Source organism: Lucilia sericata, unplaced genomic scaffold (genome assembly GCF_015586225.1).
Source record: "Lucilia sericata isolate MDLA Ls3-8-SP2 unplaced genomic scaffold, ASM1558622v1 Contig001530F_arrow, whole genome shotgun sequence".
NCBI lineage: Eukaryota > Metazoa > Arthropoda > Insecta > Diptera > Calliphoridae > Lucilia > Lucilia sericata.
The window spans coordinates 2184-18785 of NW_023995455.1; the positions used below are offsets into that span (position 1 = coordinate 2184).

At 31.3% G+C, this 16602-nt stretch overlaps 1 protein-coding gene across 1 annotated transcript; it reads right to left on the bottom strand.

Moving 5' to 3' along the window:
• Window positions 1-201: 201 nt before the first annotated feature.
• LOC119611782 (uncharacterized protein DDB_G0289917-like) lies at window positions 202-13345 on the bottom strand (the record flags this gene model as incomplete). The annotated part of the gene is made up of 4 exons (XM_037967474.1): window positions 13207-13345; window positions 9978-10783; window positions 3682-3821; window positions 202-337 (listed from the first exon to the last, which is right to left on the bottom strand). Coding segments are annotated over exons 2-4 (946 nt in total), but the record flags the coding sequence as incomplete, so codon positions are not given.
• Window positions 13346-16602: the final 3257 nt, after the last annotated feature.

Sequence of the window (16602 nt, forward strand, 5' to 3'; positions counted from 1 at the left end):
CAAAAACTAAATACAAACCACGCAGAGCACGTTTAAATCGTAATTGTATAAAATTAAATTTTTGTTCTTCAAAACAACTCATAGAAAAACGATTTCTTTCTAAACATTTGCATTTGATGTTGTTCACTTATTTCGTTTTGATTAGAATTTTATTGTATTACAATACAAAGTAGAAAAAAAGAAATTGTTCGGAAGACTTACCCTCATTTATATGCTTGTAGGTCTTGATTAAATCCACACTTAATTTTCTTAACGGCGCCGTTGCGGGATCACGAAAATGTGTTGGTATACGTGCTTGCATGGCGCGCACCTCTGATGAAGACGTTGGACTAGATCGCTGGAAAAAAAGAGCAATAACAATAAATTATTATAAAAAATCAAAACAAATCAGAAAAAAAAAAAATAAAGAATGTAATGAAGAAGGTTAAAATATTTAGTGAAGTTCAAATAAAACTATAGTCCCTTACATGACCCTAAAAATTGTTCAGACTATTGACTACTATTAAAGTCGAGCTTAACAATAAAGCGCACTGTAGTCTGATATATAGTCTGGACTATGGCTATTCTATAGTATGCACAATTGTCTATTATATAGTCTCGGGAGCAAGGGCTTTGACATATAATTTTTTAATATACAATTTAAACTATTATTGTTAAGTTTGGTACTGTAGTTTTACGATATTAATATTTGTTTAAGACATTACATTATAATCTTAAATATTTCCTATTAGTTATTTTAATATATGTTGTTCTTATAAAATTGGTTTCAAAAAAGTCTCAATAAATATAACTATAACTATAACTATAAAAAATCAAAACAACAAATCAGAAAAAAAAAATTAAAGAATGTAATGAAGAAGGTTAAAATCTTTAGTGAAGTTCAAATAAAACTATAGTCCCTTACATGACCCTAAAAATTGTTCAGACTATTGACTAAATTAAAGTCAAGCTTAACTAAAAAGCGCATTGTAGTCTGATATATAGTCTGGAGTACAGTCTGTAGTCTGGAGTACAGTCTATAGTCTGGACTATGGCCTATTCTATAGTCTGGACAATCCTCTATTATATAGTCTGACTATGGCCTATTCTGTAGTCTGACTACGACCTATTCTATAGTCTGGACTATGGTCTATTCCATAGTCTGAAATATGGTCCATTCTATAGTCTGGACTATACTCTATTCTCTAGTCTGGACTATAGTCAAACTAGAAGTCTAGAATATAGTCAAGTCTATAGTCCGGACTATAGTCTAGTCTACAGTCTGGATTATAGTCTAGTCTATAGTCTGGAGTATAATCTAGTCTGGACTATATATATTCTATAGTGTAGGTTATGGTCTAGTCTATATCCCGGACAATAGTCTAGTCTATAGTCTGAACTGTTGTCTAGTCTACAATGTGAACTATAGTCTAGTCAATATTCTAGACTATAGTCTGGACTTTGGTCTAGACTAGAGTCTGGACAATAGTAGACTATACTATTGTCTAGTCTATAGTCTGGACTATAGTAGACTATACTATAGTCTAGTCTATAGTCTGGACTATAGTCTAGTCTATAGTCTGGACTATAGTCTAGTCTATAGTCTGGACTATAGTCTATAGTCAGGACTATAGTCTAGTCTATTCTGGACTATAGTCTAGTCTATAGTCTGAACTGTAGTCTAGTCTACAATGTCAATAGTCTAGACTATAGTCTCAACAATAGCCTAGTCTATAGTCTGGACTATAGTAGACTATACTATAATCTAGTTTATAGTCTGGACTATAGTAGACTATACTATAGTCTAGTCAATATTCTAGACTATAGTCTAGTCTATAGTCTGGACTTTAGTCTAGTCTATAGTCTGGACTATAGTAGACTATACTATAGTCTAGTCTTTAGTCTGGACTATAGTCTGGACTATAGTCTAGTCTATCGTCTGGACTATAGTAGACTATACTGTAGTCTAATCTATAGTCTTGACTATAGTAGACTATACTATAGTCTAGTCTATAGTCTGGACTATATTGTAGTCTGATATATAGTCTGGACTACAGTCTATAGTCTGGACTATGGCCTATTCTATAGTCCGGACAATCCTCTATTATATAGTCTGACTATGGCCTATTCTGTAGTCTGACTACGGCCTATTCTATAGTCTGGACTATGGTCTATTCCATAGTCTGAACTATGGTCCATTCTATAGTCTGGACTATATTCTATAGTCTGGACTATAGTCAAACTAGAAGTCTAGAATATAGTCAAGTCTATAGTCTGGACTATAGTCTAGTCTACAGTCTGGATTATAGTCTAGTCTATAGTCTGGAGTATAATCTAGTCTGGACTATATATATTCTATAGTGTGGGTTATGGTCTAGTCTATATCCCGGACAATAGTCTAGTCTATAGTCTGAACTGTAGTCTAGTCTACAATGTGAACTATAGTCTAGTCTATAGTCTGAACTGTAGTCTAGTCTACAATGTGAACTATAGTCTATTCAATATTCTAGACTATAGTCTAGTCTATAGTCTGGACTTTAGTCTAGTCTATAGTCTGGACAATAGTAGACTATACTATAGTCTAGTCTACAGTCTGGACTATAGTAGACTATACTATAGTCTAGTCTATAGTCTGGACTATAGTCTAGTCTATAGTCTGGACTATAGTCTAGTCTATAGTCTGGACTATAGTCTAGTCTATAGTCTGGTCTATAGTCAGGACTATAGTCTAGTCTATAGTCAGGACTATAGTCTAGTCTATAGTCAGGACTATAGTCTAGTCTATTCTGGACTATAGTCTACAGTGTGAACGGTAGTCTAGTCTACAATGTCAATAGTCTAGACTATAGTCTCAACAATAGCCTAGTCTATAGTCTGGACTATAGTAGACTATACTATAATCTAGTTTATAGTCTGGACTATAGTAGACTATACTATAGTCTAGTCAATATTCTAGACTATAGTCTAGTCTATAGTCTGGACTATAGTAGACTATACTGTAGTCTAGTCTATAGTCTGGACTATAGTAGACTATACTATAGTCTAGTCTATAGTCTATAGTCTGGACTATAGTCTAGTCTATAGTCTGGACTATAGTCTAGTCTATAGTCTGGACTATAGTCTAGTCTATAGTCTGGACTATAGTCTAGTCTATCGTCTGGACTATAGTCTAGTCTATAGTCTGGACTATAGTCTAGTCTATAGTCTGGACTATTGTCTAGTCTATAGTCTGGACTACAGTCTAGTCTATAGTCGGGACTAAAGTCTAGGTATAGACTGGACTACAGTCTAGTCTATAGTCGGGACTAAAGTCTAGGCTATAGACTGGACTATAGTCTAGTCTATAGTCGGGACTAAAGTCTAGGCTATAGAATGGACCATAATCTAGTCTATAGTTTGGACTATAGTCTAGTCTATAGTCTGGACTATAGTCTAGTCTATAGTCTGGACTATATTCTAGTATATAGTCTGGAGTATAGTCAAGGCCATAGTCTGGAGTATAGTCTAGGCCATAGTCTGGACTATAGTCTACTCCATAGTCTGGATTATAGTATAGTCGATAGTCTGGAATACAGTCCAATCTAGAGTCTGGACTATAGTCCAGTCTTCTTTATATTTTGGTTAATATTCTAATCTATAGTCTGGTCTGTAGCATTGATAACAGTCTACATTCTAGCTTAGAAAATGCAACGTAAAACTTACATGATGCATAACATCGCGATGTGTAGCAGGAAGCTCTTCTTCACCTACAAAACGACCATATAGTGGAGCATGACGTTGACGTCCACCACCACTGCCAGCCTCAACGGCAGCTGCCGCACTGGATACATAAGCTGCAGACACTAGAAATAAAGAAAAAATATATAATTATAAACAAAAATTAATAAATTGTTGATGAAAACTAAATTGTTTAACAATATATATATATCGCTTGTTCATTCCCCAATTTAATGGTTATTTTATAAATAAATTTATGTTTTACAGCTGCAGGTTTTGTAATATACATATTTTTTAAGAAATCTTATAAAAACGACAAATATTTTTTTTTTTTTTTTGTATAATTTAATGAAAAATATTTCCGCTTGTGAAAACTAAAAGGGGTAACAAGTGTTTTTTTCTTCTCTCGCATAAGTATTTTTTTACAAAGAAGGATGAATGAATTGTTGGGCTTATAATTATGATAGAAACAAAAGATAAAGACGGCAAAAATGCAGCTACAACAACGGCAAATCTCATTCACCTAAATCTGTTAGATGCCAAAAAGTCTCGTTTTCCGTTTAGGTAGACATATAAATGACAGATTTTTTTCTATTTTACATTTCTCATTTCTATGTTTATCTTGTCTGAAGTTAAAAAAAAATATGTATGTCGTTTGGGTATTTTTATAATTTTTTATTTATATTAAACAATACATAATAATAGTTTTATTGTAGCTGTGTTCATTTTGCTTAATATTACACAATATTTAGAGAGAAATAAGAAAAAAATGCCCATAAACATGGCACCATTTATAAGTAAATGAAGGAAAAACTTGGAATGTTGGCAAAAATATTACAAAGTATTTTATATTGTCACCAACCGAGAAAAAACATTGATTACCTATTATTATGAACAGATGAAAGTAGCAAAAAACGGGTAAAGAAAGTGCAACTAAAAGTGGGTAACTAAAAAAACTGTTCCAAAAATACATAAAGCACAATCTATAGTCGTGTCAATTGTCTAGTCTATAGTTCAGACTATAGTGTAGTCTACAGTCTGCTATATAGTCCTGAATTGAACTAACTAACTAGAACTGAATTAGAACAGAACTAGAACAGAACTAGAACAGAACTAGAACAGAACTAGAACAGAACTAGAACAGAACTAGAATAGAACTAGAATAGAACTAGAACAGAACTGGACCATAACTAGAACAGAACTAGAACAAGAACAGAACTAGAACAGAACTAGAACTAGAACAGAACTAGAACAGAACTAGAACAGAACTAGAACAGAACTAGAACAGAACTAGAACAGAACTAGAACAGAACTAGAATATAACTAGAACTAGAACAGAACTAGAACAGAACTAGATCAGAACTAGAACAGAACTAGAACAGAACTAGAACAGAACTAGAACAGAACTAGGACAGAACTAGAACAGAACTAGAATAGAACTAGAATAGAACTAGAACAGAACTGGACCATAACTAGAACAGAACTAGAACAGAACTAGAACAGAACTACAACAGAACTAGAACAGAACTAGAACAGAACTAGAATAGAACTAGAACAGAACTGGACCATAACTAGAACAGAACTAGAACAGAACTAGAACAGAACTAGAACAGAACTAGAACAGAACTAGAACTAGAACAAGAACAGAACTAGAACAGAACTAGAACAGAACTAGAACAGAACTAGAACAGAACTAGAACAGAACTAGAACAGAACTAGAACAGAACTAGAACGGAACTAGAACAGAACTAGAACAAAACTAGAACAGAACAAGAATAGAACTAGAACATAACTAGAACAGAACTAGAACAAAACTAGAGAGAACAAGAACAGAACTAGAACAAAACTAGAAGAGAACAGAACAGAACTAGAACAGAACTAGAAAAGAACTAGAACAGAACTAGAACAGAACTAGAACAGAACTAGAACAGAACTAGAACAGAACTAGAACAGAACTAGAACAGAACAAGAACAGAACTAGAACAGAACTAGAACAGAACTAGAACAGAACTAGAACAGAACTGAACAGAACTAGAACAGAACTAGAACAGAACTAGAACAGAACTAGAACAGAACTAGAAACAGAACTAGAACAGAACTAGACAGAACTAGAACAGAACTAGAACAGAACTAGAACTAGAACTAGAATAGAACTAGAACAGAACTAGAACAGAACTAGAACAGAACTAGAACAGAACCAGAACAGAACTAGAACAGAACTAGAACAGAACTAGAACAGAACTAGAACTAAACTAGAACTGAACTAGAACTGAACTAGAACAGAACTAGAACAGAACTAGAACAGAACTAGAACAGAACTAGAACTGAACTAGAACTGAACTAGAACAGAACTAGAACAGAACTAGAACAGAACTAGAACAGAACTAGAACAGAACTAGAACAAAACTAGAACAGAACTAGAACTGAACTAGAACAGAACTAGATGAGAACTAGAACAGAACTAGAATAGAACTAGAACAGAACTGGACCATAACTAGAACAGAACTAGAACAAGAACAGAACTAGAACAGAACTAGAACTAGAACAGAACTAGAACAGAACTAGAACAGAACTAGAACAGAACTAGAACAGAACTAGAACAGAACTAGAACAGAGCTAGAACAGAACTAGAACAGAACTAGAACAGAACTAGAACAGAACTAGAACAGAACTAGAATATAACTAGAACTAGAACAGAACTAGAACAGAACTAGATCAGAACTAGAACAGAACTAGAACAGAACTAGAACAGAACTAGGACAGAACTAGAACAGAACTAGAACAGAACTAGAATAGAACTAGAATAGAACTAGAACAGAACTGGACCATAACTAGAACAGAACTAGAACAGAACTAGAACAGAACTAGAACAGAACTAGAACAGAACTAGAACAGAACTAGAACAGAACTAGAATAGAACTAGAATAGAACTAGAACAGAACTGGACCATAACTAGAACAGAACTAGAACAGAACTAGAACTAGAACAGAACTAGAACAGAACTAGAACAGAACTAGAACAGAACTAGAACAGAACTAGAACAGAACTAGAACAGAACTAGAACAGAACTAGAACAGAACTAGAACAGAACTAGAACAGAACTAGAACAGAACTAGAACAGAACTAGAAGAACTAGAAACTAGAACAAACTAGAACAGAACAAGAATAGAACTAGAACAAAACTAGAAGAGAACAAGAACAGAACTAGAACAAAACTAGAAGAGAACAAGAACAGAACTAGAACAGAACTAGAAAGAACTAGAACAGAACTAGAAGAGAACTAGAACAGAACTAGAACAGAACAAGAACAGAACTAGAACAGAACTAGAACAGAACTAGAACAGAACTAGAACAGAACTAGAAACAGAACTAGAACAGAACTAGAACAGAACTAGAACAGAACTAGAACAGAACTAGAACAGAACTAGAACAGAACTAGAACAGAACTAGAACAGAACTAGAACAGAACTAGAACAGAACTAGAACAGAACTAGAACAGAACTAGAACAGAACTAGAACAGAACTAGAACAGAACTAGAATAGAACTAGAACAGAACTAGAACAGAACTAGAACAGAACTAAAACAGAACTAGAACAGAACCAGAACAGAACTAGAACAGAACTAGAACAGAACTAGAACAGAACTAGAACAGAACTAGAACTAAACTAGAACTAAACTAGAACTGAACTAGAACTGAACTAGAACAGAACTAGAACAGAACTAGAACAGAACTAGAACAGAACTAGAACTGAACTAGAACTGAACTAGAACAGAACTAGAACAGAACTAGAACAGAACTAGAACAAAACTAGAACAGAACTAGAACTGAACTAGAACAGAACTAGATGAGAACTAGAACAGAACTAGAGCTGGAACTAGAACTGAACTAGAACTGAACTAGAACTGAACTAGAACTGAACTAGAACAGAACTAGAACAGAACTAGAACAGAACTAGAACAGAACTAGAACAAAACTAGAACAGAACTAGAACAGAACTAGAACAGAACTAGAACAGAACTAGAACTGAACTAGAACAGAACTAGAACAGAACTAGAACAGAACTAGAACAGAACTAGAACAGAACTAGAACAGAACTAGAACAGAACTAGAACAGAACTAGAACAGAACCAGAACTGAATCAGAACAAAACCAGAACAGACAGAACTAGAACAGAACTAGAACAGAACTAGAACTGAACTAGAACTGAACTAGAACAGAACTAGAAAAGAACTAGAACAGAACTAGAACAGAACTAGAACAGAACTAGAACAGAACTAGAACAGAACTAGAACAGAACTAGAACAGAACCAGAACAGAATCAGAACAAAACAGAACAGAACCAGAACAGAACTAGAACAGAACTAGAACAGAACTAGAACAGAACTAGAACAGAACTAGAACAGAACTAGAACAGAACTAGAACAGAACTAGAACAGAACTAGAACAGAACTAGAACAGAACTAGAACAGAACTAGAACAGAACTAGAACAGAACTAGAACAGAACTAGAACAGAACTAGAACAGAACTAGAACAGAACTAGAACAGAACTAGAACAGACTAGAACAGAACTAGAACAGAACTAGAACAGAACTAGAACAGAACTAGACAGAACTAGAAACTAGAACAGAACTAGAACAGAACTAGAACAGAACTAGAACAGAACTAGAACCAGAACTAGAACAGAACTAGAACAGAACTAGAACCAGAACTAGAACAGAACTAGAACAGAACTAGAACAGAACTAGAACAGAACTAGAACAGAACTAGAACAGAACTAGAACAGAACTAGAACTGAACTAGAACAGAACTAGAACAGAACTAGAACAGAACTAGAACAGAACTGAAGAACAGAACTAGAACAGAACTAGAACAGAACCAGAACAGAATCAGAACAAACCAGAAACAGAACAGAACTAGAACAGAACTAGAACAGAACTAGAAATGAACTAGAACTGAAACTAGAACAGAACTAGAACAGAACCAGAACAGAATCAGAACAAACCAGAACAGAACCAGAACAGAACTAGAACAGAACTAGAACTGAACTAGAACAGAACTAGAAAAGAACTAGAACAGAACTAGAACAGAACTAGAACAGAACTAGAACAGAACTAGAACAGAACTAGAACAGAACCAGAACAGAATCAGAACAAAACCAGAACAGAACCAGAACAGAACTAGAACAGAACTAGAACAGAACTAGAACAGAACTAGAACAGAACTAGAACAGAACTAGAACAGAACTAGAACAGAACTAGAACAGAACTAGAACAGAACTAGAACAGAACTAGAACAGAACTAGAACAGAACTAGAACAGAACTAGAACAGAACTAGAACAGAACTAGAACAGAACTAGAACAGAACTAGAACAGAACTAGAACAGAACTAGAACAGAACTAGAACAGAACTAGAACAGAACTAGAACAGAACTAGAACAGAACTAGAACAGAACTAGAACAGAACTAGAACAGAACTAGAACAGAACTAGAACAGAACTAGAACAGAACTAGAACAGAACTAGAACAGAACTAGAACAGAACTAGAACAGAACTAGAACAGAACTAGAACAGAACTAGAACAGAACTAGAACAGAACTAGAACAGAACAGAACTACAGAACTAGAACAGAACTAGAACTAGAACTGAACTACACTAACTAGAACTGAACTAGAACTGAACTAGAACTGAACTAGAACTGAACTAGAACTGAACTAGAACTGAACTAGAACTGACTAGAACTGAACTAGAACTGAACTAGAACTGAACTAGAACTGAACTAGAACTGAACTAGAACGGAACTAGAACTGATGTAGAATTGAATTAGAACTATAACTGAATTAGACACTATAAACTAGGCTATAGATTATTGCTAAGAATAGACTATAGAATAGTTACAGATCTAGTTCTAGTTGGTGAGTGATTCTTTAGTCGAGGGGATATTCTAGTCTATGGATGAGTCTATAGTCGTGCCTATATAGGATCATATAGTCTAATCTATAGAATGATCTTGTACCTTATCTATTGCCTATTGATGAGTCTATAAAGTTTGAAGTTTAGTTCTGAGTATAGCCAAACCAACAATTTAGTTTTTCTCTCAGTGTGTTCAAAGTTCTTTGTCTATTCGAACAACAAAACAAAAGGCAGATGTTTTGATTTGCAAAATAAATTAAATAAATCTGCCAATTTAAAAAAACACAAAGAGAATGAAAAAATCTTTTAAAATGACATAAGAAAAAAGCTATAAAATTAATGTAAAAAACCAAAAATCAAACACCTACAATTTCTAAGCAGCTGATGACTACGAGCCACCTCTTGATCAACCAACATACGATCGTTTAGATTTGCAATACGATCATTATTTTCAGCATCATTATCATTACAATAGAATTTAGACAAACCATCAACAGTATCACTAGCACCACCAGCATTATCGTCTTCTACATTAATATTTTCAACATCATGGGCATCATAACCACCAATAAGACGTACAGAATTGGAAAGTTCTACGGTATGTTGATGATGCTGATCACGCTGTTGTTTGTCATCTAAAACAATAATATTATTGTTTTTCTTGTAGTGGTGATTGTTGTTGCTGCTGCTGTGGTTGTTGTTGTTGTTGTGATGAGTATATTGAGTATTTTGGGAGATACCATTACTTTGCATTTCCCAATCATGTATATTTTTGTTATTATTGTTATATTGAAACATGTTATTGTTGCTGCTGTTGTTGTTGTTGTTTGTATTAATTATATTTTTATTTTGATGATTTTTTAACAAATTACTGTTGCTTTTATTTAATTGTTTAATTTGTAAAGTTTTCGTTGGTGAATCGGGGGTTAAAGTCATGGTCGAGTTGGTGGGACTGGTGGTACTATCGGGCATTGAGCTAGTTTGTGCTGTTGCTGCAGTTGAAGAATTTTGCCAAAAACATAATGTAGCGGCAGACATTTTGTTATTAAAATTTTCTTTAGTTTTGATAGTTTTTAAAATTTTTATTTAAAATTTTTCTTTTTCTTTATTTAAAGTTTATTTTCATTTATAGAGATTATTTTGTAGTTTCGTTTATAATTTCTTTCGGCAAATTCTATTTTTTCGTGTAAACATTGTTGTTTTTATGGCACAATTTAAACGCAAAGAGATACAAATTTTGAAAAGAAAAAAATCATAATTATGACTAAAATTTATGTTAATTAGTTTTTGTGTTTAACCCTTTTGGAGGCAGAGGGGGTCTAAAAAGCAAACTTTAGTTACAGAGTATCATTGTTGAAAAGTATTAAGAACAATATCGCAAAAAATTCTGTTTAAATAAACAGAAATTTCTATTAGATTTTCTTATTTAAAGAAAAGTACTTTAACTAAACCAAAAAGTACTTTTTTCCTTCAAAAGTGTTGTTTGTAAAAAAATCTCAAAACAAACAACAAAAACAACATAAAATTGTCAAATACTTATGTCCCTAGTACTAATTAATAAAAAAATACCATTTAGATACCAAAAAAGTACTTTTTTAGAGAAAAGTACTAAAATTTAAAAAAAAGTACTTTTTAAAAAAAAAATTCAAATTTTTAAAAATGTCAACTTTTCTTATATTTGTAACAAACTATAGTAAAAAACAATATTTTGGTACTTTTTTTTTAAAAAAGTATTAAAAACTAAAAAAGTACTTTTTTCCAAAAACTAAAATTTTTGCAAAATTTTATATTTTTTTTGTTTATTTATGAAAAGAAATCACTAAAAACATTAGTAAGTACTTTTTTGGAAAAAATACTAAAATGTAAAAAAGTACTTTTTTCCAAAAATTAAAATGTTTGCAAAATTTTATAATTTTTATCTTATTTATGGAAAGTTATCACTAAAAACACTTTTAGGTACTTTTTTTTAACAAATAGTACTAAAATTTATAAAAAGTACTTTTTTTAAAAAACTTTATAATTAAAGAAAAAGTAATATTTATGCTAAACTTTTATATTCTGTCACTTATTTAGGCAAAGAAATCTTTAAAAACACAATTAGGTACTTTTTTACAAAAAGTACTAAATTGTTAAAAAGTACTTTTTTTAAAAACATTGAAATTCTACAAAAAATTAAATGGTTCTTATATTTTGTAAAAAAAATATAATAAAAAAACTAAATTTTTGTACTTTTTTGTAATAGGCACTAAAATGTAAAAAAGTACTTTTTCCCAAAAACTCCCAAATTAAGATAAAACTGATATTTATGTAAAATTTTTATATTTTGTCGCTTATTTATGCAAAGAAATCTTTAAAAATACATTTAGGTACTTTTTTCTAAAAAAAAATACCAAAATTATTAAAAAGTACTTTTTTCAAAAAATTCCCCAACTAAGCAAGAAGTAATATTAATGCAAAATTTTTATATTTTAACACAAAATTATGAAAATTGCAATTACTAAAAACACTTCTAGGTACTTTTTTTTAAAAAAAAGTACCAAAATTATAAAAAAGTATTTTTTTCCCAAAAACTTCCCAATTAAGCAAAAAGTAATATTAATGCAAAATTTTTATATTTTAACACATAATTTTGAAAATTATAATTACTAAAAACACTGTTAGGTACTTTTTTCTAAAATAAGTATCAAAATTGTAAAAAAGTACTATTTCCCAAAAACTCCCAAATTAAGCTAAAAGTGATATTTATGTAAAATTTTTATATTTTGTTACTTATTTATGCAAAGAAATCTTTAAAAATACATTAAGGTACTTTTTCTAAAAAGTACTTAAATTTAAAAAAGTAATTTTTCCCAAAAACTCCTAAATCAAGCAAAAAGTAATTTTTTTGCAAAATTTTTATCTCTTCTCACTTATTAATGAAAAGTAAACACTTTTAGGTACTTTTTTACAAGAAAAAAGTACTTTTTCCCAAAAACTTTCAAATTAAGCAAAAGTAATATTAATGCAAAATTTTTATATTTTAACACATAATTATGAAAATTAATTACTAAACACACATTTATTTACTTTTTTTACAAAAAGTACTAAAATTGTAAAAAAGTACTCTTTCCCAAAAATTCCTAAATCAAGCAAAAAGTAATTTTTATGCAAAATTTGTATCTTTTTAAACATAATTATGAAAATTAATTACTAAAAAAACTTTTAAGTACTTTTTTCTAAAATAAGTACCAAAATTATAAAAAGTACTTTTTCCCAAAAACTCCTAAAATGAAGAAAAAAGTAATATGAATGCAATAAGTTTATATTTTAATACTTAATTATGAAAATTAATGACTGAAAACACATTTAAGTACTTTTTTTAAAAAAAAAGTACCAAATTGTAAAAAAGTACTTTTTTTTAAAAACTCCCAAAATTGAACCAAAAACAAATATTTGGCATATTTATGCTAAAATTAGTTTTATTGCCTTTTTTATTAAAAGTACTAAATATTTTATGAAAAATTCAGAGAAATGTGCATTAATTTTAGCATCCAAAAAGGGTTAAACAAATTCCGATATAAATTATAAATAATATTTTGAATATTTTTGTTGTTTTACTTCAAATTTCCTGTATTTGTTTTGCCACTTTTCAATACAAATTATCTAATTTTATTCAATTTGTTCGAAGATTTTTTCAAAACTTTTTAAACACAATTTCGTAACTTTTATTTTTTTTTAGAAAATCTTATAATTTTTCTACAGATTGTATAATATTTTATTACATTTTCGTTTACTTCTACTGTTTGAAAACTTTTTTTGTATATTTTTTTAATTTTAAACAAACTTTTTATCAAATTTTTCTTTTAATATTTGAAATATATTTTTTCTTTATATTTATGCAAAATTTTTGAAATTCTTTCTAATCACCAAACTAAACAAATATTTTTCTTATGAATTTCAAAATAAGTATTAATTTTTCTTTCAGCCAAAGCAAAACAAATTGCTTTGTTTAAATTATTTGTGCGTTTAGTATAATATTTTAAAATATTTTTTTTTTTTCAATTTTTCGCAAAAATCTTTTAAAATTTCAACAATTTGCCTTAAACCGTACGATACAAAATTTCAACGAAAACTGCAATACTACAAAATTGAAAATGTTATTTTCCCAAATGAAAACAATACAAAAGACCAAAAACAAAAAGCTACCAAAAAAAAAAAGAAATTCTCAATTAAAAATGTGTTTAATTTTAAAACCCCTCGAATTTATCAAACAGCAACAACAACAACACCCAACAAAAACATGCCAAAACAAAATTAAAACAACAACAAATATTTTTATAAAATTAAGCGAATAAATGGCATTAAACTAAAGAAATTTATAAAAAAAAATATCTAAAATAAAATTAAATCAGACGAAAAAAAAATCGAAAAAATAAAATATTTAAGAAAAATTTTCTCTCTGAGAGAGAGAGGAAGAATATTTTGTGTAAAAGTTAAAAATATAAATAATTTTTTCTTAATTCAAAATACTCGTGATCATTCATTTATAAGTGACGACAAATTTTTGTGACAAAGAAAGACATAGAAAAAAGTCGGCGAAAACTGTCAAGACTCATACACCAGGAAATTTAAAATGGAGACAAAACATATACAATGAGGTGTTTTTCCATACAGATTGACTCACCTTTTGATCAGAAAGACATAAATTCAAATGTGCTTCTGTTTTGTTCTGTTCTAGTTCTGTTCTAGTTTTATTCTAGTTCTGTTCTAGTTCTAGCTCTGTTCTAGTTCTGTTCTAGTCCTGTTCTAGTTCTGTTCTAGGTTTGTTCTACTTCTGTTCTAGTTCTGTTCTAGTTCTGTTCTAGTTCTGTTCTAGTTCTGTTCTAGTTCTGTTCTAGTTCTGTTCTAGTTCTGTTCTAGTTCTGTTCTAGTTCTGTTCTAGTTCTGTTCTAGTTCTGTTCTAGTTCTGTTCTAGTTCTGTTCTAGTTCTGTTCTAGTTCTGTTCTAGTTCTGTTCTAGTTCTGTTCTAGTTCTGTTCTAGTTCTGTTCTAGTTCTGTTCTAGTTCTGTTCTGTTCTAGTTCTGTTCTGTTCTAGTTCTGTTCTAGTTCTGTTTTAGTTCTGTTCTAGTTCTGTTCTAGTGTTTTTCCATACAGATTGACTCACCTTTTAGTCAGAAAGACATAAATTCAAATGTGCTTCTGTTTTGTTCTGTTCTAGTTCTGTTCTAGCTTTATTCTAGTTCTGTTCTAGTTCTAGCTCTGTTCTAGTTCTGTTCTAGTTCTGTTCTAGTTCTGTTCTAGTTCTGTTCTAGTTCTGTTCTAGTTCTGTTCTAGTTCTGTTCTAGTTCTGTTCTAGTTCTGTTCTAGTTCTGTTCTAGTTCTGTTCTAGTTCTGTTCTAGTTCTGTTCTAGTTCTGTTCTAGTTCTGTTCTAGTTCTGTTCTAGTTCTGTTCTAGTTCTGTTCTAGTTCTGTTCTAGTTCTGTTCTAGTTCTGTTCTAGTTCTGTTCTAGTTCTGTTCTAGTTCTGTTCTAGTTCTGTTCTAGTTCTGTTCTAGTTCTGTTCTAGTTCTGTTCTAGTTCTGTTCTGTTCTGTTCTAGTTCTGTTCTAGTTCTGTTTTAGTTCTGTTCTAGTTCTGTTCTAGTGTTTTTCCATACAGATTGACTCACCTTTTAGTCAGAAAGACATAAATTCAAATGTGCTTCTGTTTTGTTCTGTTCTAGTTCTGTTCTAGTTTTATTCTAGTTCTGTTCTAGTTCTAGCTCTGTTCTAGTTCTGTTCTAGTTCTGTTCTAGTTCTGTTCTAGTTCTGTTCTAGTTCTGTTCTAGTTCTGTTCTAGTTCTGTTCTAGTTCTGTTCTAGTTCTGTTCTAGTTCTGTTCTAGTTCTGTTCTAGTTCTGTTCTAGTTCTGTTCTAGTTCTGTTCTAGTTCTGTTCTAGTTCTGTTCTAGTTCTGTTCTAGTTCTGTTCTAGTTCTGTTCTAGTTCTGTTCTAGTTCTGTTCTGTTCTAGTTCTGTTCTAGTTTCTGTTTTAGTTCTGTTCTAGTTCTGTTCTAGTGTTTTTCCATACAGATTGACTCACCTTTTAGTCAGAAAGACATAAATTCAAATGTGCTTCTGTTTTGTTCTGTTCTAGTTCTGTTCTAGTTTTATTCTAGTTCTGTTCTAGTTCTAGCTCTGTTCTAGTTCTGTTCTAGTTCTGTTCTAGTTCTGTTCTAGTTCTGTTCTAGTTCTGTTCTAGTTCTGTTCTAGTTCTGTTCTAGTTCTAGGTCTGTTCTAGTTCTGTTCTAGTTCTGTTCTAGTTCTGTTCTAGTTCTGTTCTAGTTCTGTTTCTAGTTCTGTTCTAGTTCTGTTCTAGTTCTGTTCTAGTTCTGTTCTAGTTCTAGTTCTGTTCTAGTTCTGTTCTAGTTCTGTTCTAGTTCTGTTCTAGTTCTGTTCTAGTTCTGTTCTAGTTCTGTTCTAGTTCTGTTCTAGTTCTGTTCTAGTTCTGTTCTAGTTCTGTTTCTAGTTCTGTTCTAGTTCTGTTCTAGTTCTGTTCTAGTTCTGTTCTAGTTCTGTTCTAGTTCTGTTCTGTTCTAGTTCTGTTCTTCTAGTCTGTTTTATTCTAGTTCTGTTCTAGTTCTGTTCTAGTTCTGTTCTAGTTCTGTTTTAGTTCTCTTCTAGTTCTGTTCTAGTTCTGTTCTAGTTCTGTTCTAGTCCTGTTTCTAGTTCTGTTCTAGTTCTGTTCTAGTTCTGTTCTAGCTTACTAGTTCTGTTCTAGTTCTGTTCTAGTTCTGTTCTAGTTCTGTTCTAGTTCTGTTCTAGTTCTGTTCTAGTTCTGTTCTAGTTCTGTTCTAGTTCTGTTCTAGTTCTGTTCTAGTTCTGTTCTAGTTCTGTTCTAGTTCTGTTCTAGTTCTGTTCTAGTTCTGTTCTAGTTCTGTTCTAGTTCTGTTCTAGTTCTGTTCTAGTTCTGTTCTAGTTCTGTTCTAGTTCTGTTCTAGTTCTGTTCTAGTTCTGTTCTAGTTCTGTTCTAGTTCTGTT